At 42.7% G+C, this 26,370-nt stretch overlaps 1 protein-coding gene across 1 annotated transcript in view; it reads left to right on the top strand.

Moving 5' to 3' along the window:
* Window positions 1-26,370, top strand: part of LOC124545626 — a 258,100-nt gene that overhangs the window by 42,958 nt on the left and 188,772 nt on the right. The window contains exons 2-3 of the mRNA XM_047124573.1: window positions 1,091-1,275; window positions 19,527-19,645. Coding sequence (XP_046980529.1) covers window positions 1,091-1,275; window positions 19,527-19,645 — 304 coding nt within the window. The remainder of the gene's footprint in view (window positions 1-1,090; window positions 1,276-19,526; window positions 19,646-26,370) is intronic.

Here is a 26,370-nt window from a genome sequence, read left to right as displayed (position 1 = left end):
AGATGACAGGCATCTTATCCGCATGGCTGTAACGGATCGTGCAGCCACGTCTCAATCCCTGAGTCAGCAGATGGGGACGTTTGCAAGACGACAACTATCTGCACGAACAGTTCGACGACGTTTGCAGCAGCATGGACTATCAGCTCAGAGACCATGGCTGCGGTTACCCTTGACGCTACATCACAGACAGGAGCACCTGCGATGGTATACTCAACGACAAACCTGGGTGCACGAATGGCAAAACGTCATTTTTTCGGATGAATCCAGGTTCTGTTTACAGCATCATGATGGTCGCATCCGTGTTTGGCGATATCGCGGTGAACGCACATTGGAAGCGTGTATTCTTCATCGCCATACTGGCGTATCACCCGGCGTGATGGTATGGGGTGCCACTGGTTACACGTCCCCGTCACCTCTTGTTCGCATTGACGGCACACTGAACAGTGGACGTTATATTTCAGATGTGTTACGACCCCTGGCTCTACCCTTCATTCGATCCCTGCGAAACCCTACATTTCAGCAGGATAATGCACGATCGCATGTTGCAGGTCCTATACTGGCCTTTATGGATACAGAAAATGTTCGACCGCTGCCCTGGCCAGCACATTCCCCAGATCTCTCACCAATTGAAAACGTCTGGTCAATGGTGGCCGAGCAACTGGCTCGTCACAATACGCCAGTCACTACTCTTGACGATCTGTGGTATAGTGTTGAAGCTGCATGGACAGCTGTACCTGTAGACGCCATCCAAGCTGTGTTGGACTCACTGCCGAGGCCGTTATTAGGGCCAGAGGTGGTTGTTCTGGGTACTAATTTCTCAGGCTCTATGCACCCAAATTGCGTGAAAATGTAATCACATGATAGTTCTAGTGTAATACATTTGTCTAATGAATACCCGCTTATCATCTGCATTTCTTCTTGGTGTAGCAATTTTAATGGCCAATAGTGTATATCTTCACGTCTGTCCATGACACGTTAGATGTCGTCCACCATGTTCATTAATGCGGTTGTTGTGCTATGTTTTTGGAAGCGTGATTGGAGTTTGTGGTGAATATTATGAGTTGAGCGGACTGTGTACGTCTGTTCGCAGGCTGTGGGCCGAAGTATTCCACGTGAGCGCCAGCGGCGCCGGCACCGTCAAGTGGCAACAGGTGAGCGAGGACCTGGTGCCTGTCAACATCACGTGCATCCAGGACTCGCCCGAGTGCGTCTTCCACATCACGGCCTACAACAGCCAGGTCGACAAGATCCTCGACGTCCGGCTCGTGCAGCCAGGTGAGGCGGCTCCCGGCGCGAAAGCACGCATTGTTACAGCAGCGTAAACCTTTCACTGCTATTGGGATGTAAAGGGGTCGACCAGAATATAGAAACACGAAAACTCGCAACACGTTCAGGAAAATCGTTAGCTTTCTAAACAGCTTCCACTTGCCTCGGAATGGGCAACTACAGGTCCTGCATGTTTTTCGAGGCAATATTAAACCATTCCAAAATGAGACTTTCACTCTGCAGCGGAGTGTGAGCTGATATGAAACTTCCTGGCAGATTAAAACTGTGTGCCGGACCGAAACTCGAACTCGGGACCTTTGCCTTTCACGGGCAAGTGCTCTACCAACTGAGCTACCCAAGCACGACTCACGCCCCGTCCTCACAGCTTTACTTCTGCCAGTGTCTCGTCTCCTACCTTCCAATCTCATTCTGGAAACATCCCCCAGGCTGTGACTAAGCCATGTCTCCGCAATATCCTTTCTTTCAGGGTGCCTGGGTAGCTCAGTTGGTAGAGTACTTGTCCGCGAAAGGCGAAGGTCCCGAGTTCGAGTCTCGATTCGACACACAGTTTTAATCCGCCAGGAAGTTTCATATTAAACCATTATTTTTGCAAAATTATGTCAAGTCCAGGTAATGATGGTGGAGGTGTATAGCGATAAAGAACCCTTCTCTCCAAAGCAGACCGTAAAGGCTCAGTAATACTGAGACACGATTACTATGCACTGGAGGTATGAATTAAAAAACGCTTTCAATCACAATTTTTCGTGTTTTATTAAATACACGGTGCGTTTCGGACCCCGTGGGTCCATCATCAGGTGTAATTTGTCTTAACACATGCTTCATTTCTCCTCTTGAATGAGGTGAAATGCATATTCATGTCACGGAGACGTTTAATGTGAGGTTATGAATTTCATAAGTCGAACGCGGAAAATATATGTGAAATAGTGGAAAAGATGAACAGTGTAAACTTACAACACAATACAAGAAAAGCGTTTTTGAAGTTTTAGCACCAGTCAACATTCTTTTCTCCGTCGTCATCGTACATGTGACTTCATTCAAGAGGCAAGTTTGCCCACACATGCTTGTAAACACTTCACAGATGTTTTTGTACATCGTGTTATCAAAGATAAATTTATTCGTAGTGCTAAAGATATAGCTATTAAAGTGCCACAAGAAGGAAATAACTTTAGAATAGGTCTTTAAAATTAGTGAAATAACTATGGCTTGCAAAACCTGTTTGTTCATTTAACATAGATTCTGATTCTTTGATTTTGTGGACTCATATCTCCAATTGTTCTAACTTGATTACTATGTTGGGCGGGGGAGATGCGATAATTCACCTACGTGCTTATCAAACCTGCACTGCTCGATGTGAGCTGTGTTGACAGGGACATTGTCGTCCTGCAATGCAGCATGCTCATTTGGGAACGACCATTGCACCATGGCATGTAGCTGTCAGCAGAAACGTTCGCCCAAATCGTCACAGAAACCCCCACCATTTTTCATCCATTGGACGTAAAGCCGACCGAAAGCTGGAAACAATGTGAAACAAGAATCATCCGAGCAAATGGCTTCCTTACATTCTTTCAGAATCCAGTTTTTATTGCTTCGGCACCGCACTCTCCTGGTACGGGCATTTGCATTACTAATTAGTGCTTTGGAATTATAGCTCCCTTCGGTTTTTTTTTTTTTTATGCTGACAGATTTCGCAAGTGCAACGTTCAATACCACAGTGACATTCGCAACTGTTGTCCCCTTATTTTTCGTCACAACATCTTCAATGAACATCTGTCACGATTATTCAACTCTCCCTTTCGTCCGCACTGTGACTTTGCGGGTGATGTTCTCCTGCTTTCCCTGTATGCGGTATAAATGTTCGACCGCTGCCTCTTGAAACACTAAGCAGCTAGGCTCCTTTGATTACGGAAGCACGCACCACACGAGCATCATTGCCCACGTTAGAATTCACCTACCTCTGACACAATACACTCACAGCTACACAGAACGCTAGTCTGATCACTACTGACATTTGCAACGTATTGAGGTCATTGCACAGATGCTATTCGTGGTTAAATAAGGAAGCCCTACTCGCAGGCTTGGCTAGCATCAGGATTTATGTCCAAGTGTCTATTTGTCGCGATGTTACCACATTTTTGTCCAATCCCTCTAGGTGTTCCATGATAGGTTATTATTGAACCGAAGGGAATTTGCTCCACGTTATTGCTGTGTGTCAGTACCCCATTGCTTAACTAGGGTCTGCAACGGTCTACAAAATTCTTACAATTATAGCTTACACCTGTAGGCTGCGCTTTCTTCAAGTCTGCGTATTATTGTAGATAATTAGTTTGCGCCTTCATATAGGCAACCCAATGAACATATTTGCATAGCGGGCTGCCGTCACGCCTTCCCGCACTGTTCGTGTCAATCTCCTACGCGCAAGATCTGGTGTTTGCCACGTCAGGAATGTTGCCCATACTGTGTACCTGTAATGCGAATTAAAAACTTTGAGAGGCGCCGTGTCCACTGATGTGTGTCCGTTTTCTGTATGTCATGTAGTTTTTGCGCTGTTGGAAGTACATAAGAATAACTATAACGTAGTGCACTATCTGTGCTGCACTATATAATCTGACCAATGCTCCTTCGGAATGCATTCATGTCCAAAGGATCTGACACTGCGTTGACGATCAACAGCTGCATTTCAATTACGAAATGATTCGCAGGGAATCCGAAGGAATATTGCTTCAAACTGTACAGTGCAACACAGACACCGCGATATAGTATAGTATTTCACGTCGTAGCAGGGCAATGTGACGATCGAAAAACAGTGTCTGAACCAGTGCGGCAATCGCGGTAGTACACTGCGATCACTTGGGAATGTAGACGCCAGGACAAATGGAAGTTTTGTTAGTTCTCGGAAGCGTGCTCAGGTAGCTGATAGCCAGCTTCTGCACCAGTGGCCTGGATTAAATTCCGAATCTCTTTGCAGTGTTCATGAATTGATGGCATGAAACGCTTTGATGGCGATCAGTCCGGCAGAAGGGTACGTTTAGGCAGGTGGCCAATTTCGTGCTGTTCCATTCTATTTAGTTTGAGGCTGACCCATTTCACAAGATACAATTACTGTGTATAATAATACAGACAGGACATTTGTGTGATTTAATTACAACATATAAAGCATAATTAAATGAGATAACATTAGTCTGACTGCCCCATAACAATCAAAGTCACAAAATTTTTCCATAAAATCCAATTGTGCAGGGGGTCAGATAAAGTCTGAAAAGCTCATAAGGGTGTTGGGAGGCACTTGTTCTGAGAAATAATCGTAGAGAAAAAAATTCGGCCGGCACGTTGTGCTGTTTCCGAGTTAATTTGTGTTGAAGTTAGCCAGTCACGCCATAGCGATCGAAGATTCAAGCGGCCCGTCAGAGATGGTGTAGCCAAACCTGTCCTTCTTTTGGTTTCCCAAATCTGAGCAAGAGAGTGATACAAAAATTGGACATAGGACGAGCCAAAGGCTGAGCGCTCTCGTGCGCTATCGTCTGTGTTGTGAGAACAACGCACGACGGAGCAACGTATCGAATTTTTTTCTTAACCAACTGTTTCTGACTACCTTGCATACATAATCAAACGTTAAAAAGCTACCTTCAAATTTCAAAGTTTCCTTTTACATAGACCAAAGAAATGAAAAATAAGTTTTGTAATGGATCTATTCATGAAGCTAGAATCTACCCTGTGTCAAAAATAGTCCTTAATTTCTAAAATATTCTACAGTGTAATTGTTCTTCGGTGACGGTACAAGGGATATGCGGAAAGTAAATTCCGATCGGTCAATAAATGGAAACAAATGTGAATATGTAATAAAGCTTTGCACATGTGTGTTCGACAGTGTGTCTAGTATGCCTATCGGTTGCATCACTTCGCTCGTCTTAGTTCTGAGAGCATGATGAGCACATAACGATGCGTAGAAAATAGTGTCTCCCGCCAAGTATGACGTCCTGCTGAGAGATGTCGCCTGATGTTATGCAGCCCACATTACAGAACTGTCATACGGTTCCTGCTTCGTGACAATTCTCAGTCGTAATCTGCAGGGGCAATGAAAATGCTCCTGCAGCGTTTTTGATGGGAAGTGTTTGATCACCGTCACTACAGCCCGTAATTGGCTCCCTTTGTGTTTCACCTCTGCTCGTATTAACTACTGGGTATGAGGACAGCATTTTCGCACAGACAACGAGTTATAGATGAGCGTAGAGAATAGGATGAAAGCACAGGCGCCTGCCTTCTATGACGAGGGTGTTACAACGCTACGACAAATGTGTAAGTCGGAGTGGTGACTATGTAGAGCAGTGGCTGGAAGCTGTAGCTAACTGTTCCAGTTAAAATATATCTATCACAGTGGTTTCCATTCCGCGATCAGTAGAAACTCACTTTCCGAACAGCCCTAGTATTTACCACGTCGTATGAATATATGCACCATGTTCCCGTCAGTGAGGCAAGAATCACAATTTGAAGAAGGAGCTTGATGTTATTCAGTAGGAGTAGCCTATCTGCCGGCACCGGATTTCACTCTCGCCCTTCTCTCTCATCATACAACACCACAGCATATTGTATACGAGAGAATATTACGCCAGAGTTTGCTTCTACTGCGCCCGACATTATTGGACGACAGTGTTTATTGGATTGTAGTATTTGATATGTGTCATCAGATTGCCGTTTAACGATTAATATTGCATTTTGCTTTGATTAACCTATACTAGTTTGTGAAGCGAGGGGATAACTGGTTCATATTTGGGGTCAAAAGAAATACACGCATTAATATAATGAAATAATAAGCAACCAGTTGCATAAAAGAAATTTAATTTCTTTACTGGTTTCGGATACTTAGTGCCCTTCTTCAGAAAGTTATGCCTATCGCATTATTTGTGCCCTTTATTATAGACACAAGCAAATAATGCGATAGGCATAACCTTTTGAAAAGTGGCACTAAGTGTTCGAAACCGGCAAATAAATTAAATTTCTTTTCTGCAACTGTTTGCTTATTATTTCATTGCCTACGACTACAGTTGTTGAAGATGGATAAAATACTAAACATACGTTAATGTTAATACTCAACAGTGATTTGACTACAGTGAATGTAATTTCAACTCACTATTACTATGCATCCCTATAATGTCCTTGTAACATCTGTCATTCCAAGACCACCATCCTCATCTATTAGCTACGGTCACAAACTAATTTTAGAGTGTTTTATTTAGCACAATGAAGTGTTTCGGAAAACCTAATTCGGGAGAGGTACAAGAGGTGCTCCAGACATAGCTTTTTATGAATCTCTACCTGGTGTTGTATTGTAAACAGCCGTTTTTGTTGTTTAATCCTTATCATGATATTTTCCTCCATTTGTCTTCTTTATCTTTTTTTCTCACTCGACAGGAGAATTCATTCTCCTCTTCAAGAGACTCTTGTCAACATTTAACGCTCATGTATTTATCATCTCTACCTGCCGCGCACTCTGTTACTTTAGTTTCCTATTCTTTACTCTCATATTTTGGCCGTTAGCTAACGTTCAGACCATTTATTTAAGTACCCTACTCAGTTCCTGCCCTCTTTCGGCGTTACGGCTATGTCGTCAGCGAACAGTACTATGCTAATCGTCTGTACACGGGAAACCACTTCATCGTCAAGACAGTTGTTTACTTGTCTCATTGCCCTTCCTAAGAGAGACAGTCAAATGAAAACCGAAAATCCGCCACAGCGGGACCGTGGAATGATTCCATTCAAAAGTAATCATCACATGCATTAAAGACATTTATCCCACTGGGAGACGATACCATGAATTTCTGTTTCGTAGAACGCACTCGGCCGCTGACGGATCCACAATCGCACCCTTTCTTCTACTTCCTAATCCTACTGTAACCGACGTCCGCGCTTGTCTTTCTTCAGGTCACTAAAGATGTGAAAATCTCACTGTGAAATATCTACATCTACAACCATTCTCCGCAAGCAACCTGACGGTGTGTGGCGGAGGGTACCTTAAGTAGCTCTATCGGTTCTCCCTTCGATTCTAGTCTCGTACTGTTCGTGGATAGAAAGATTGTCCGTATGCCTCTGTGTGAGCTCTAATCTCTCTGGTTTTATCCTCATGGTCTCTTCGCGAGATATACGTAGGAGGGAACAATATACTGCTTGACTCCTCGGTGAAGTTATGTTCTCGAAACTTCAACAAAAGCCCATACCGAGCTACTGAGCGTCTCTCTTGTAGAGTCTTTCACTGGAGTTTATCTATCATCTCCGTAACGCTTTCGTGATTACTAAATGATCCTGTAACGAAACGCGCTGCTGTCCGCTGGATCTTCTTTATCCCTTCTATCAACCCTATCTGTTACGGATCCCACACCGGTGAGCAGTATTCAAGCAGTGGGCGAACAAGCGTACTGTAACCTACTTCCTTTGTTTTCGGACTGCATTTCCTTAGGATTCTTCCAATGAATCTCAGTCTGGCATCTGCTTTACCGACGATTAATGTTATATGGTCATTCCATTTTAAATCACTCCCAATGCTTATTCCCAGATAATTTATGGAATTAACTGCTTACAGTTGATGACCTGCTATATTGTAGCTAATTGATGAAGGCTCTTTCTTTCTATGTATTCACAGCACATTACACTTGTCTACATTGAGATTCAGTTGCCATTCCCTGGACCATGCGTCAATTCTTTGCAGATCTTCCTGCATTTCAGTAAAATTTTCCATCGTTAGAACCTCTCGATATACTACACCATCATCTGCAAAAAGCCTCAGTGAACTTCCAATGTTATCCACAAGGTTATTTATATATATTGTGAATAGCAACGGTCCTACGACACTCCCTTGCGGCACACCTGAAATCACTCTTACTTCGGAAGACTTCTCTGCATTGAGAATGACATGCAGCGTTCTGTCATCTAGGAACTCTTCAATCCAATCACACAATTCGTCTGATAGTCCATATGCTCTTACTTTGTTCATTAAACGACTGTGTTGAACTGTATCAAACGCCTTGCGGAAGTCAAGAAACACGGCGTCCACCTGGGAACCCGTGTCTATGGCCCTCTGAGTCTCGTGGACGAATAGCGCGAGCTGGGTTTCTCACGATCGTCCCTTTCGAAAGCCATGCCGATTCGTACAGAGTAGATTTCTGGTCTCCAAAAAAGTCATTATACTCGAACATAATACATGTTCCAAAATTCTACAAGTGATCGACGTTAGAGATATAGGTCTATAGTTCTGTACATCTGTTTGACGTTCCGTCTTTAAAACGGGGATGACCTGTGCCCTTTTCCAATCTTTTGGAAAGCTACGATCTTCTAGAGACCTACGGTACACCACTGCAAGAAGGCGGGCAAGTTCCTTCGCGTACTCTGTGTAAAATCTAACTGGTATCCCATCATGTCCAGCGGCCTTTCCCATTTTGAGCGCTTTTAATTGTTTTTCTATCCCTCTGTCATCTATTTCGATACCTATCATTTTGTTATGTGTGCCACAATCTAGAGTAGGAACTACAGTGCAGTCTTCCTCAGTGAAACAGCTTTGGAAAAAGACATTTGGTATTTCGGCCTTTAGTCTGTCATCTGGACTGTACAGAACATATCGCAGTGTTCCCCAAACAAATCGTTGAGGCGCAGCCTTCGTCCGAATAGTAGTGTAGGGGCGGGCGTTATCGTGCAATAGGATAGTTCCGTCCGACAGCATTCCTGGGCGTTTTGACTTTATGGCACTTTAAAGCTTCTATAAACTGTCTTCATAGCCCTGTGCACTGATTGTGGTCGCACACTCTAGGAAATCGATGAGCAGAGGACCATTGCAATCGAAGAAGAAGGTCATCACCACCGTACTGGAACGTGTGTGAAAATTTGGTTTCCTTTGGCGGGGGAGACGTGGGACTTTTGCACTGTTGTTGGCATTGCAGTTTTACTGTCGGTCTGTGGGAATGCTGTCTGACGCAATCGTCCCGTTGCACGATAACGCCCCCCCCCCCCCCCCCCCCCCCACACACACACACACTGCCAATCAGACGAAGGCAACACTTCATTTGATTGACCCTTTTGCATACAGACTGAATGTCAACGGTGACAATAAGCAACCCCGATTTACACCTCTCCTGATTCTAATCTCTTGTATTCTCGGTGTTGATTGCTTCTGTCTGTTTCGCATGCCATGTCTACAATTTCAAAAAATGAAATGCTTATTATTTTTCAAAATTGCGACATAATGAACTTTTCATTCGGACAGGCATCGTGTCAATGAATATAACACGCAACCAGAAGTACGATCAAATTTTCGAGACACATTCTTCATGTCATGTCAAAGTAGTCCCATTGACGTCGGGGAGCCGATGCCACAATCCTACGTCTCCGTTGTCGTCAAGTTCCAAGTGGAAGTGGTTTGACATTGCCTTCCTCAAACGTTCAAACGTTGAAACGAGTGTGAAATCTTATGGGACTTTACTGCTAAGGTCATCAGGCCCTAAGCTTACACACTACTTAAGCTAAATTATACTAAGGACAAACACACACACCCATGCCCGAAGGAGGACTCGAACCTCCGCCGGGACCAGCCTCACAGTCCATGACTGCAGCAGCACCTTAGACCGCTCGGCTAATCCCGCGCGGCTGCTTTCCTCCGACTTGTTCTGAAGTGGTAAATGTGTACCAGTGTCACATGCGCTCCATTCATTAGAGACTATATCCGAGTCGAGCGTCACAGCACGGAAGTGCGTTACCGACCTCGGCTACAAAGCCCGATATTCTTCTCATAAGAGAATAAAACATGATATACGGACATGGCTCGCATACTCTTTGTTTTCATTGCAAAACTGATTTTCTACAACGGTTTGTACTAGTTTGCCGTGAACACACACACACACACACACACACACACACACACACACACACACACACACATACAGCTCCCCTAACCATAGCTCGCTCACACCGACTAGTCGTAGACTAACGAAAAAGTCGAAAATAAAAGTCGTAAGCCAAAAAAGGCCTGTTATCATCAAACACTTGATTAGTTTAGTCGGGATAGTTTGCGCTCCGCAATGAGCAGAATTAGTTTATAAAGCATCTCAATATTTGCGACGTCATATCTTCAGTATTATACATCATACAATGACATGATTTTGCAGGTGTATTCACTGGCATGTCTGAATATTGACTGCAAAATGTGTTGCGAATACATGTAGTAGTAAAGAAGTAATAAGTTATGAAGCCATGCGTCATGCTAGAGTTTTACTGCGTGAAAAACGAAAACGCAGTATGCGCTGAAGGTTTTTCTTTTCATCAATTTCTGGAGGGATGTGAGGGTGGACGAGAAAAAATTTCGAAAAGGATATGAAATTTTGTATAAATTCTGCTGGACTCGTTGTTGTTGTTGTGGTCTTCAGTCCTGAGACTGGTTTGATGCACCTCTCCATGCTACTCTATCCTGTGCAAGCCTCTTCATCTCCCACCTACTGTAACCTAGATCTTTCTGAATCTGCTTAGCGTATTCATCTATTGGTCTGCCTCTACGATTTTTCCCTCCACGCTGCCCTCCAATACTAAATTGGTGATCCATTGATGCCTCAGGATATGTCTTACCAACCGATCCCTTCTTCTAGTCAAGTTGTGCCACAAACTTCTTTTCTCCCCAATTCTATTCAATACCTCCTCATTAGTTATGTGATCTACCCATCTAATTTTCAGCATTCTTCTGTAGCACCACATTTCGAAAGCTTCTATTCTCTTCTTGTCCAAACTATTTATCGTCCATGTTTCACTTCCACACATGGCTACATCTAATCTTCAGCATTCTTCTGTAGCACCACATTTCGAAAGCTTCTATTCTCTTCTTGTCCAAACTATTTATCGTCCATGTTTCACTTCCATACATGGCTACACTCCATAGAAATACTTTCAGAAACGTCTTCCTGACACTTAAATCTATACTCGTTGTTAAAAAAATTTCTCTTCTTCAGAAACGCTTTCCTTGCCATTGCCAGTCTGCATTTTATATCCTCTCTACTTCGACCACCATCAGTTATTTTGCTCCCCAAATAGCAAAACTCATTTACTACTTTAAGTGTCTCATTTCCTAATCTAATTCCATCAGCATCACCTGATTTAATTATACTACATTCCATTATCCTAGTTTTGCTTTTGTTGATGTTCATCTTATATCCTCCTTCCAAGACACTGTCCATTCCGTTCAACTGCTCTTCCAAGTCCTTTGCTGTCTCTGACATAATTACAATGTCATCGGTGAACCTCAAAGTTTTTATTTCTTCTCCATGGATTTTAATACCTACTCCGAATTTTTCTTTTGTTTCCTTTACCGCTTGCTCAATATAAAGATTGAATAACATCGGGGATAGGCTACAAGCCTGTCTCACTCCCTTCCCAACCACTGCTTCCCTTTCATGCCCCTCGACTCTTATAACTGCCATCTGGTTTCAGTATGAATTGTAAATAGCCTTTCACTCCCTGTGTTTTACCCTTGCCACCTTCAGAATTTGAAAGAGAGTATTCCAATCAACATTGTCAAAAGCTTTCTCCAAGTCTACAAATTCTAGAAACGTAGGATTGCCTTTCCTTAATGTATCTTCTAAAATAAGTCGTAGGGTCAATATTGCCCACGTGTTCCAATATTTCTTCTTAAACTGATAGTTCACAGCTGCCAACAGCTGCTTTCTTTGGGATTGGAATTATTATATTTTTCTTGGAGGGTATTTCGCCTGTCTCATACATCTTGCTCACCATATGGTAGAGTTTTGGCAGGCCTGTCTCTCGCAAGGCTGTCAGTAGTTCTAATGGAATGTTGTCTACTCATGGGGCCTTGTTTCGACTCAGGTCTTTCAGTGCTCGGTCAGACTCTTCACGCAGTATCATATCTCCCATTTCATCGTCATCCACATCCTCTTCCATTTCGACAATATTGTCCTCAAGTACATCGCCCTTGTATAGACCGTCTATATATTCCTTCCACCTTTCTGCTTTCCCTTCTTTGCTTAGAACTGGGTTTCCATCTGAGTTCTTCATGTTCATATACGTGGTTCTCTTTTCTCCAAAGGTCTCTTTAATTTTCCTGTAGGCAGTATCTATCTTACCCCTAGTGAGATAAACCTCTACATCATTACATTTGTCCTCTAGCCATCCCTGCTTAGCCATTTTGCACTTCCTGTCGATCTCATTTTTGAGACGTTTGTATTCCTTTTTGCCTGCTTTGTTGACTGCATTTTTATGTTTTCTCCTTTCATCAATTAAATTCAATATTTCTTCTGTTACCCAAGGATTTCTACTAGTCCTCGTCTTTTTACCTACTTGATCCACTGCTGCCTTCGCTACTTCGTCCCTCAAAGCTACCCATTCTTCTTCTACTGTATTTCTTTCCCCCATTCCTGTCAATTGTTCCCTTATGCCCTCCCTGAAACTCTGTACAAACTCTGGTTTAGTCAGTTCATCCAGGTCCCATCTCCTTAAATTCCCACCTTTTTGCAGTTTCTTCAGTTTTAGTCTACAGTTCATAACCAATAGATTATGGTCAGAGTTCACATCTGCCCCTGGAAATGTCTTACAATTTAAAACCTGGTTCCTAAATCTCTGTCTTACCATTATATAATCTATCTGATACCTTCTAGTATCTCCAGGATTCTTCCATGTATACAACCTTCTTTTATGATTCTTGAACCAAGTGTTAGCTATGATTAAGTTGTGCTCTGTGCAAAATTCTACCAAGCGGCTTCCCCTTTCATTTCTTACACCCAGTCCATATTCACCTACTATGTTTTCTTCTCTCCCTTTTCCTACTACCAAATTCCAGTCACCCATGACTATTAAATTTTCGTCTCCCTTCACTATCTGAATAATTTCTTTTATTTCATCATACATTTCTTCAATTTCTTCGTCATCTACAGAGCTAGTTGTCATATAAATTTGTACTACTGTAGTAGGCGTGGGCTTCGTGTATATCTTTGCCACAATAATGCGTTCACTATGGTGTGTGTAGTAGCTTACCCGCACTCCTATTTTTTTATTCATTATTAAACCTTCTCCTGCATTACCCCTATTTGATTTTGTATTTATAACCCTGAATTCACCTGACCAAAAGTCTTGTTCCTCTTGCCACCGTATTTCACTAATTCCCACTATATCTAACTTTAACCTATCCATTTCCCTTTTTAAATTTTCTAGCCTACCTGCACGATTATGGGATCTGACATTCCACGCTCCGATCTGTAGAACGCCAGTTTTCTTTCTCCTGATAACAACGTCCTCTTGAGTAGTCCCCGCCCGGAGATCCGAATGGGGGACTATTTTACCTCCGGAATATTTTACCCAAGAGGACGCCATCATCATTTAACCATATAGTAAAGCTTCATGCCCTCGGGAAAAATTACGGCTATAGTTTCCTCTTGCTTTCAGCCGTTCGCAGTACCAGTTTTGGTTCGTGTTACAAGGCCAGATCAGTCAATCATCCAGACTGTTTCCCCTGCAACTACTGAAAAGGCTGCTGCCCCTCTTCAGGAACCACACGTTTGTCTGGCTTCTCAACAGATACCCTTCCGTTGTGGTTGCACCTACGGTCCGGCTATCTGTATCGCTGAGGCACGCAAGCCTCCCCACCAACGGCAAGGTCAATGGTTCATCGGAGGGGGGGGGGGGGTGGACTCGTTAACTGCTCTCATTACCAAATATTGGAGGAATATAGCCTAGGCGAATTACACTGCCTCAAGACGTATACTCTTTTTAGGTTTAGTAATTTCGTTATTGTACTAAATCTTTAACGTAATACCATATCTTTTCAAGAGTTGATTGTGACAGGACTTCAAATTTTGTAAGCTGTTCAATAATTGAACGAAATACTGAAATTCTTATATTTGGTGCCCCTAGAAGTCGTTCCATAGGCAACCTGTTACTAACTCTGAGTGACCATTTTAGCCATTAGCAAGGCAGCGGGAAAACGCTCCTTTGAGAGCACAAAAAGGCGAATATGTTCCTCTTTAAAAGACTGACGGAAAAGAAGGAAACAAGCTGGATCATTCCTCATTCTGCCTCCCTCACGAAAAGTTTTGGCATGGCAACGTACTCCCCCTGTTTCAACACAGAACATTCTAAATCCGTTTACACAGACTCTCATTGTGTTTAAACTTTCGCACTCAGCATCTCCCTCTCACAGCAGCTGTCTATATCTATATACTCGTACGTCTCTCTCCCACTGTCTCCTTTATCTCCTAATGATTTTCGGTCTATCCCACTGCTACTGTCTCCTCTCTTATTTGTACTGTCTCAGTTTATCTTTTTTCTCTCTCTAACTGTCTCCGCCATACCTTGGCACCTCAAAATTCTGAGGGTTTAAAATTTCAGTCGAAAATGTGTACTCCCCTATACCTACGCCCTAAAGTTCACCGGTCTGGGACGATCCAACCCCGAGCCTATGTATGGCCTCTATTCAGCACTATTTTTCATTTCCACCACCTCTCTTTTACTCCTGCTGCTTCTATCTCCATCCATCTCTCTCTCTCTCTCTCTCTCTCTCTTACTGACCATCAAATCAAACCATCAATATAGTCTCTCTCTTTGGTTACCAACTGCTGTTCCCTTCATCCATCTCTGTTGCTCTCTCCCACAGTCACTGTCTCCTGTCTCTTCGAATTGCACTTTCTCCTGTCTCTTCCATCGTCGCTGTCTCTCCAGCAGTGTGTTCCGTTTATATAGAACGAATTCTACATGTTAATAAAGTTTTCACACTTTTATTTATATATTTCAACCGATTTACGTACTTTGACACATGTAAGCAACAAATAAGTACGCATAACGTATCGGTAACACAAAATAGTTTGCTTTACCTTTATCTGGAGACTTTGTTTATCGATCGCAACTCATCGAAAACTCCCAGCTGACGATTAATATCTTAAAAGAGTAAAAATGATATTGTAACCATTTTACTGCATGTGGTGTCTTACCTGTTTTACATAATTTATATGTCACTTTATGTGCGTATGTGCGTTTCAGGCATTTGAATACCATTTTCGGCCATTTCTTGTCTCCATGACACCACTTGAGGTATATCTGTATAGTCGTGAAGTCCCTATTATATAGAGACAACGGATCTTAAAGCTTCAGTGGTGACTGACTCAAAACATACTTTGGTGACCTCAGAACCCTTGCGATGGCCCTAGAACCATTGCCTTCAGTTAAATCAGTCCGGATATTACGTGCATATTTTACGTGGGTAAGAACGGTAACTTTTAACCTTTGGATCTCGTTACCGGATAAAGATATGGAACATCACGTTAAGAACATTTGGTAAAAATTTCGACGACTTGCCGTGAACAAAAATTACACTACTGACCATACTCACAATTGGTACCTCTGGTACCCAAAAATCTTTATGTTTTCGGGTATACGTTGACAACGAATAAATATTTTCGAAAAAGAGAAAATGGCGTTACTAGATTAATGTCTACAGAATGTACAGCTAAAATTTGAGTCATTTGTAGTCTTACTCATTTCGATAATTGTGGCCCACTGCAGCAAAAAAGTCTGAAAACCGGTTGTGCGCTTTTCTGCATAAGTATTGTAACGTTTAACCTCTGTATCTGGATAACGGACCATATTATCTTATGATCATATAGTAAAAATTTCGACGGACTGCCATCAACAGAAGTTGTAGAAACGGTATCCCCACAAGTGGTATTTTTCGTACCCACAAATCAGGGTTGGTCAGGGTTTTCTCACGAACCGCTGCTCTTGAACAAATTTTGCATTTAAAATTCCTATGGTCCACCATAAGCACGCCTCCAGTTTGTCTTGTCTGGAGGAGTTGGGTAGTGTTTAAATTTCGACACTGTACTGAAAGACAGCTACACCATGCCCTTTCTTCCGAGGGATGTAAAAATGGTCACTAGGCCAAGGGTTATCCAATCCGCTTGACTCCTTATCTCTTAGATCTGCAGAACCCGAGATACGAGCCCTTGAAAAAACGCATTTTTGTGCACAGGTTTTTGGAACATATTTGTACCTTACACTGTCGTACACGCACCATTCCAGAAGTTCGGGTACTGACTCACAAATGCTATTATATTCAGAAAATTGAAGAGGCCGAGTCTGTAAGGTGCACTTGGTACTGGTTTATCGGTGCCATCCCTGAATGATGATAGACTGTAGAGAAATTCAACGAGGTGTTTACCTTCCAACGGGCGCCAGTATCATCACAGATATAGACACAAAGTCCGAAAGTCGGTTGTTCTTCACGTAACGATGAAAGTTGTCGTCGACAATTCGCGTTTCTGTCTGACTTGGCACAGAAAGTATACCAAGAATATTGTCTACAAGTGTTCTCAACCAGAGTGAGCTCTAGCCTCTCGCTAACTCGTGGGATCAGCATATTTTCATTTGACACAAACACAAAACGCCACAACAAGGAGATCTTTTTGCGGACTAGCCCTTTTCTATATACTTCAAAATTATGGGACTTGAAAGTCAGTGCCTGGAACTCAAATTTGTAAAACTTTGAAATAATGGCCTTTGAACATTTGCATGTTATTAACGCAGTGGTCGGTAGTTGTGGACCGTAAAAGTCTTGTAAATGTAAAATCACTGGTGCGAATCTCGTTAGTTGTAGCTTTCGGTTGCTTGTATTTAATTTATATTTTTCTTAACAGATCGATACGTTAACTAACAAACAATAGATCATGATTTTAATACAAATAATGTATTTTTAATTACTCCTTGTATGAAAATAAATTAATATTTTCCAACGACATGCTCATTGCATTGTACTCCAATAATACTGTTCACTCTGCACAAATATAGAAAAACATTTTATTTTCTATTTGGTCTTTCTTATTTTTCAACCAAATTGTGTAATTTACTGTGTATTTTCACATTTTCATGAGATTAATATCTAGAGATGTTACTTTTATTAAATTTTTAACTATGACCGTGCGTGTGTTTGTGATAGCTATTGGCAGATTTTACTTTACGCTTATAATAATGGCCAGTTCAAAGCGATACCAAACAACGTTCTGAAGCTGTTTCTCATTGTGTTAAATAAAAATAAATTATTAACAGTTAAATCATACTTGGATCCTTTTCTGGCGATTTGGAGGAGTTCCTGTTGGCGACAAAGACATCAATTGAGCAATTGGATGTAGCCCCATGCCTGTGCCCCTCTGTGTTTTGTGAATACTGTAAACTGAATAAAACCTGTTAATATAATTATCTTTTATTTTCTGTTTGATGAATGCGTATATATGTGTTATTACAGAAATATGCTGATTAAATAAATAAATAAATAGCCACAGTTTACGAAAATAATTTGGTAATACCCCCTCAACACACTACATAACGCTACTGGCCTTCCTTCAAGACAAATATTCACTGCCGCTTGTGGTAAGAGAAAATATGTTGATGTGCTGCTTCATATCGGCTGTTTGTTTCTCATTCGACAAGAATTCCATTGAGTCATCGAATAGTGAGTCATTGTCATTCAGGCGGCACATACAATGGTTCCGGATTCGAGAACACGAACTTGTTCATTCCACTTTTTTCTGTTATTAATTAAAGGTCTAGCAGCTTACAGCGCAACTTACCAGATATTAATACGTAAGCTGCTACTCTTATTTTTGCTATAAGTACTCATTCTACAACTATTTACAAATCATTCAAAATTTTCTCTATCATGTATTGGTCGTTACATATTAGTAAACAGTCTATATACAGTATCGTCGCTGTTTGTTTGATGTAGCGGATTGTAACCAGTTTCTGCCCTTACCATCTTCCATATGCACTTCTCCTGAGCGCCCCAGGTTTCATTCTTAGAGCACCTCTATAGATTCCCCATTAACCTGTCTTTCCTCTCGGTAAACCATTTCCACCAAGTTAATTCGTGAAATACTCTCTGTCGCGTTTGTTCATTCCGTATTAATACGGCTTAGTCGTTAGTTTAACGCTACCTCACCGATATCTGCGTGTGATCGAGTACGGAATGGCGCGTTTTATTGACGTATCAGCTAACACATTTACGTGCGTATGAAAGTGTTATTTGGACTTTCCGTCCATTTCTTTAAGGTTATCTGTATCTATAGATCAACTCATAGTTACCATAGAGACCTAAAACATCTAGTCATGTGTGGCTTAGGCAAATAACTGCAGCATAATATAGGAAAAAGTATACTTGAAACTCTAAAAACGTCTCACTTCAAAAGATTTCAGCATTTTCTCGCGTTTTGCAATGAATTACACTCATATTTCCGTTCTGTAGACACACAGTTTAAGAATCCAGTATTCGACATAACAATTCTTCTAAGTATTCAGTTCTAAGGCACAGGAGGAATTTTCCTACTTTAATATCCTATCTTATATTTCATGGTGTTCTAGACTCACAATCAGTTTTATAGCTGTTGTATTTATTGAGTGAGCGTATGTTACTGCAAATATGATCAACGTAAAACTGGATTTGTTACGTGACTTCGGTATAGTACGTTTACGCAAAGTCCGCAACATAGGTATTACATGATTTGCTACGTTTTTACGTATTTTTTTTCATTTGTAACCGCAATGGTGAATGACTATTGTTGGCAAGAATAAAAAGAGGAATTATTAAAATTTCAAAGGCTAATTCCTCAAAGGCCTGAATCTTCCTGACAGATTAAAACTGTATGCCCCACGAAGACTCGAAATCGGGACCTTTGACTTTCGCGAGCAAGTTCTCTACCGACTTTGCTACCACCCAAACAAGATTCGCGACCTGACTTCACAGTTTTACTTCCGCCAGTACCTCCTCTCCTATCTTTGAAACTGTGCAGAAGCTTACCTATTGTGAAGTCTGGGAAGCAGGAGACGAAGTACTGGTGGAAGTGAAGCTGAGAGGGCGGGTCGTGAGTCGTGTTTGGTTATCTCAGTCGGTACAGCACTTGCCCGCACATGGCAAAGGTCCTCAGTTCGAGTGCTGGTCCGGTACGAAGCTTTAATCTGACAGGAAGTTTCGTATCAGAGCCCCCTCTGCTGCAGAGTGAAAATTTAACTCCCCTCAAAGGTCATATTACTGCTAGCATAGTAGCAAGAGGCTCCTTATAAACCCAAAAAGATCGATGTACAGTGTATTGAGGAAGTAATATTTTTTACGGAAAGAGATACACAGAAAAAGAAAGGCACAGAGAGACCAGCTGTGAGTCCTTATGATGACATAATGATTAAAAACGAAACGACAAGGTATGTAATAAGGTACATCTCTGTTTCAGGAACTCGGATCGGACAAGCGTCAGAATGCTTCGTATATTGGAAGGATCCAATGACCAACGATACCTGGGGTCTCAACTTCACATCTCCTATCGACGCTAAACAATTCAGAGAATGCTGCGTGAGTAGAACAGATCTCATGCACTTTCTTTTGCTTTCTTGTAAAATAAATAATAGTAGTTCGCAAAAGTGGAACCTTTGCCGCAATAGTTTATAAGTATTGACTTACAAGTTTACTCACTTCCTAGATGTAACTACATTACTCGAGGCAGCAATAGAAATACATGATACGAATCTTCACACCTTGTGTTTGTTAAACTGGTTATGTATCATACGAAAGACAGAAAACATAGCCTGCTAGTGTTCTTCAAAGAACAACAATAGATGAATTAATAAATTTTTTCTGTTCATAATACTTTGTGTCGGAGGACGAAAAAATACTGCCAGCCTGTAGGAAACTTGAATAACACTTATGTATTCTGTGTATACAAGTGAAGGAGGAAATTTCCAGAAACCATCGAACTTGGATAATTTTTCTCCTCGGCTATATCTAACTTTCAGTCGAGCAAATCGACCGAGGTAGCTCAGTGGTTCAGCCACTGGACTCATATTAAAGTGGAACGGGTATCCACTTTGCACATCAAGATTTAGTTTTTCCATAACTTCCCTTAATTACTAGAAGTGAATGACGGGTTGGTTCCTTCAAGTGACGACTACTTCTATAATACATCGTTGAACAGTGCGTGCTCGTGTTTTGTATCTGATGACCCAGCTGTCGATGGAATTTTATGATACAGCTGTTCTTCCTTCGTTCATTAATGTTTCTGCATATGGAAACCCACATAACATGCATTTGTTACCTGCTACGATAAGGCTAGTACTAATGTTAATGAGCATAACGCGAATAAATTACAGGTTTGTCTTCTACTTTCACCGTGATAAACGTATCTCGATTGCTGCGAAGCAAGGGTAAGATGCTTTTGTGACAGAAAGTGTCGTTATAAATGGTGGATAGTAACAGCGTCGCCAGACCTTCAGAGGCTAAGTGTGGTTTGAGCAAACCATGAGCTCGTATGGCCCGTCACCGAGCGATCTCTTGTTTATGTTTTAGAAATGCGATATCACTTGGATTGTGACAGACAGGCTTTGCTATTAATGCTAACGGTCATCATTGTTATTGCTTATCGTGGAGTGCAGCGTCAGATGTAGACTTATGTGAAGTGACTTACGACGAAGATAGAAGGAATGACTGCCAAAGAGGGTCATTCTCCGTTTAGCAACGTGTCCTTTACAAGGCATAATTTACGAGTTGTGTGAAAGAGGCGTCTGTAGGGACGTTGCGGTACTAGATTTGATACAAAATTTCGTATCGACACTAGTAACTACAATTGTGTTGATATCTCAATAATATAGGAGGAAGGTTCCATTATCAACAATATGACGAGGTAGTCGTTCTTGAAACTTCATCATGTCCTTCCATTCGAAAGTTCAAAATTTAGATCGAAGGTGCCTACTGTCTTCCTCTGTAATGGTGAAAGAGCGTGGTACCATGCAACGCCATCCTCGGGTTCGGCGATTTTTCAAACAGATTAGTGTCGACAAGTGCAAAGGAAAGGACATGGATCAGAATTTCGTGTAAGGTGGGTTAATGACGTCATATTGGCACCAAATTTCACCACAATTCGGCCCAGCGCCACGGTGGACGTGTCCCGCGATGAGATAGTCATCACACATCCTCTTACGCTGGTCACACCCCTTCTCTTGACGCATCTGCGACTGCGACGGTGGTCAGAACTGCGTCGCTCAGCTTTGAAATCACGCAGTTCTCTTGTGGGTGACCGAGGAAAACATTTCGAACACACCTCTGTTCAGAATCGACACGAGAAGGCTTCAGGATCTTTATTTACATCTACATCCGTACACCGCAAACCCCCATACTGTGTCTAGCGGAGGGTACCATGTACTACTACTCGTCATTTCTTTCCCTGTACCACTCGCAAATAGAGCGAGGGAGAAGCGACTGTCCGTTCGCCTTTGAATGACTCCTAACTCCTCGTATCTTATCTCCGTGGTCGTAAAGCGAAATGTATTTCGGCGACAGTAGGATCGTTCAAGAGTCTGCTCCAAACGGCGGTTCCCTGAAAAATCGCAACAGCGGTCGGTGAAAATAATGTCACCTTCGCGCCAGGAAGTCCCATTTGAGTTCCCGAAGCATCTCCGTAATACGTGTGTGTTGCTCGAATCTACCGGTAACCATCCTAGCAGCCCGCCTCTGAATTGCTTCGATGTTTTCCTTTAACCCGATCTGATGCGGATCCCAAGCACGCGAGCAATAGCGTCCTACACTGAAGCGCCAAGGAAACTGGTATAGGCATGGGTATTCAAATACAGACGTATGTAAACAGTCAGAATACGGAGCTGGCCTCGGCAATGCCTATATGAAACAACAAGTGTCTGGCGCAGTTGTTAGACTAATTACTCCTGCTACATGTTGTCCGAGTCTTCTCGGAAAGTACTCCCTTGGAATTCAACAGCAAAGTACTCCATGATGTAGTACGTCTGTCTTGTAGCATCTGCCACAGCAGTTCGTTGACCATCCCTGAAACACCCTCGCGCCGACTAAACGATCCCACGACGAAACGCGCCACTCCTTGTTGGGTCTGCTCTGTCTCTTCCACTAGTCCTTCCTGGTAAGGACGCCAGAGTGACGAGCAACACTCAAGAATTGGTGGGACAAGTGTTTTGTCAGCCAGCTCTTTCTTGGATGAGCAAAATTTCCTTAGGATTCTTCCAATGAACCTCAGTCCGTCATCTCCGTTCCTGCTATTTGTTTTATACGGTCATTCCATTTAATGTTGTTACGGATGACTACTCCTAGATATTTTACGGTAGAAGCTGTTTCCAGCAATATGTCATCAGTGGTGTAGTTTTACAGTAGTTGATTTCTTCTATGTATGCACAATATGTTACATTTATTTACGTTCAGGGTCAACCGCCCGAATTGCACCACTGTTCAATCCTTTTAAGGCCATTCTGCAAATCGATACTGCCTTCTAGCGCTGCTACTTCGTTATAGAAAACCGCATCATAAGATAACGGCCTTGTGGAGCTTCCTAATTTTCTGCTAGATCATTTAGACACATCAAAAATAGTTTTGCATCACCTCAATTCCGAGAGTTCCGGAAACTGTACAGAAAATTGGAATAGAGATCAACATAAACATCATTTCCACCCTTTTTATTGCTCATGAAAACCACACATTGCATGTTGTGCTACCATACAGCGGGACCTTCAGAGGTGGTGGTCCAGATTCCTGTACACACCGGTACCTCTGATACCCAGTAGCACGTCCTCTTGCATTCAGGCATGCCTGTATTCGTCGTGGCACACTATCCATAAGTTCAAGACACTGTTGGTCCAGATTGTCCCACTCCTCAATGGCGATTCGGCGTGGATCCCTCAGAGTGGTTGGTGGGTCACGTCGTCCATAAACAGCCCTTTTCCATCTATCGCAGGCATTTTCGATAGGGTTCATGTCTGGAGAACATGCTGGCCACTCTAATCGAGTGATGTCGTTATCCTGAAGGAAGTCATTCACGAGATGTGCACGATGAAGACGAATGCCTTGCCAATATGCTGCCGATACGGTTGCACCATCGGTCGGAGGATGGCATTCAGGTATCGTACAGCCGTTACGGCGCCTTCCATGACCACCAACGGCGTAGGTCGGCCCCACATAATGCCACCCCAGAACAGCAGGGGACATACACCTTGCTGAAATCGCTGGACAGTGTGTCTAAGGCGTTCAGCCTGGCCGAGTCGTCTAGAAACACGCCTCCGACGATTGTCTAGTTGAAGCCATATGCGAGACTCATCGGTGAAGAGGACGTGATGCCAATCCTGAGCGGTCCATTCGCCATTTTGCTGGGTCCATCTGTACCGCGCTGCTTGGACCTCACCATGGACGTCGGGGGTGAAGTTGCGCATCATGCAGCCTATTGCGCACAGTTTGAGTCGTAACACGACGTCCAGTGGCTGCACGAAAAGCATTCTTCAACATGGTGGCGTTGCTGTCAGCGTTCCTCCGAGCTATAATCCGTAGATAGCGGTCATCCACTGCAGTAGTAGCCCTTGGGCGGCCTGAGCGAGGCATGCCATCGACAGTTCCTGTCTCTCTGTATCTCCTCCATGTCCGAACAAAATCGCTTTGGTTCACTCCGTGATGCCTGGACACTTCCCTTGTTGACATCCCTTCCTCACACAAAGTAACAATGTTGACATGGTTGAACTACAGACAACACAGGCCTTGTACCTCCTTCCTGGTGGAATGACTGGAAATGATTGGCTGTCGGACCTTCTCCGTCCAATAGGCGCTGCTCATGCACGGTTGTTTAAATCTTTGGTCATGTTTAGTGGCATCTCTGGGACTGTGTCTATGATACAATATCCACAGTCAACGTCTATCTTCAGGAGTTCTAGAAACCGGGGTGATGCAAAACATTTTTTGATGTGTGTGTATATATATTGTAACAGTAAAACGAGCCCTTAACACGTCGTTGGGGTTCCCCAGAAATTACCTTTACATCCGTCTGTTTTGTTCGTTTAAAAGCGACTTGTTGAGTTTTATCTGCAAGGAAGTCTTGAATCCAGTCTGGCCCGATACTCGCGAGTGCGGGGCGACGTCACATGCTTTCCTGAAGTGGAGGAAGATGGTGTGAATCTGAGCTGTGGTATGTACAGCGCAGTGGACCTCTTGGAGGAAAAGGGCAAGATGAGTTCCTCGCGATTTCCGCTTTCGGGGCCATTTTGATTTTTATAGAGGAGATTTTCGTTCTCCACAAACTTCTAATACGTGAGAGTAAAACGTGTTCCATAATTCTGCAACAGATGGCCAGTCAGCGATATAGGCCTACACTTATGTCCGTCTGTGCTACGACACTCTGGGAAACGGGAATGAACCGCACTATTTCCAGTCGCTAGGTACTCTTCGTTGCTCCAACGACCCCCTATAACCTGCTGCTGGAGGGGGAGCGAGCTCTTTCTCGTAATGCTGTCGAATCTTACTTCCCATATACGTCTCATGAAATGACCAAGACGAGAAAATTCGAGATATTGGAGCTAATACATAGAGTTGCCGTCAGTCGTTCTTCCCACGCGCCATTCACGAATGGAACAGGGAAGGACAGATCAGTTAGTGATACCAGAAGAACCCACCGCCATACGCAGTTAGATGGCTTGCGGAGTATTGATGTAGATATCCAAGATGCCTCAATCGCTGGGCTGCGTCATCTGCGGATAACCGAAGAAAATTGTCATGGACGAGATTATGTATCATCTTGTTGTCAGTCGAACACCTAAAAGTGTAAAAACCAAAATGTACTGAAATATATACATAGTTTGTACCTTTGTGAAAACTGGATAAAAATTACGTGTAAATTAGTTTGCCTAATGCAGTTTTCTAATCCGAACACTCTTTCTTGAAACCATGTGCATAAAATGATCTGTACCACAGCATACTGTTTTGCATCCTGTTATTCTGAAGCCACATAAGTCAGAAGTGTTTCACAAAGCGTGGGAGGATATTTTGTAGTGACATCTTGTAGACCTCCCCGCAGAGTTTCTTACAATACGTGAACATACTTGCGCACAAGACCAGTGGTTGTTTATACCAAGTCTGTCACCTCCAAACACCGAAGTTTGCTTGCCGAATATGAATGTAAATGTAGAACCTCGCAGTCTGTGTCTAATACATAACTGCAACTATCACTGAAACGTATGGCGGTCACAGTCAGGGCCTATTACGTTTACTATAAACGTTGCGGGGCCTAGAAAGTAGACATTTATTTATTAAAAGTTATACGCTTAGGATCATCGATGAAATGTAAAATTTTGTGACTATTTTCTCATTATAGCACAATATGTGCCTGATATATTGGTTTTAATATCATGTAGGCTCAATGCAGCGCCGTCGTGATGTGTCGAAGTGCTTATCCTCCGACAACGTTGTACTGTTTTGTGTCGTTCACGTAATGGATGCCCGCTAGGGATTCACACCGCGTTCCCTCGCGGGGAAAATCGGGATTACACGGCCCAGCCCGTGGCATCCTCAATTAGGAACACGGAAATCGTAATCGGAAAAAAAGACTACGCGCGCGGGCTTTTATTTCATTTCGCTTTGCCGAAAACTGATTTCCGTAGGCGCGGCCGGCGAGCGGGATAAATGTAATGCGACCTTAATTTGGGTGATCGATCAAAATTAACAATCAATTTGCAGTATTGGTAATTAGTGTCCGAATTTCGGGGGAAAGCCGACACCAGTGCGCCGCGCAGAAGTAGGATGTGTGAGGGAAGATGGACGGGGGCAGGAAAGTGGGGGGAGGGGGGCGAAGGTGGGAGGGAGAGCAAAGCAAAGAACTCCGAGAGACGACAGACAACATGGACCTCAGACGACGTGTCAAAATGTACTACGTCACTTCCATCTCTCATTTGTTCGCTATACAAACAAATGAGTTTGTCGGATGAACGCTACATTTTGTAGAAGTGTATGTATGAACCTGTGTGATAATTCAGTACCTTCGTTACTCTCATTTAACTTATATTTAAGATTTGGTGTTACTGTACACTGTACCGCTGCTTTTTGAAGATTAATTATTGTCAAATATTTTTGGTAAAATTAGTAACTGTGGATTATTACTTGCGAGCTGTGATTTGCTGCAAGCAAATTTATTTAATTTACCTATTTCTTTATTTTACTTTTTTGGTTTATTTAACATTGCCATATTAGGATCTTCTGCCCCTCTCTTAGATCTGTCCACACAGCTTTGTATTGTACGATGCGGACATATG

This window comes from Schistocerca americana, chromosome 8, assembly GCF_021461395.2.
Source record: "Schistocerca americana isolate TAMUIC-IGC-003095 chromosome 8, iqSchAmer2.1, whole genome shotgun sequence".
NCBI classification, from domain to species: Eukaryota; Metazoa; Arthropoda; class Insecta; order Orthoptera; family Acrididae; genus Schistocerca; species Schistocerca americana.
Note: the sequence above shows the minus strand (reverse complement) of the source record. Positions and strands in the feature narration are given on the sequence as shown.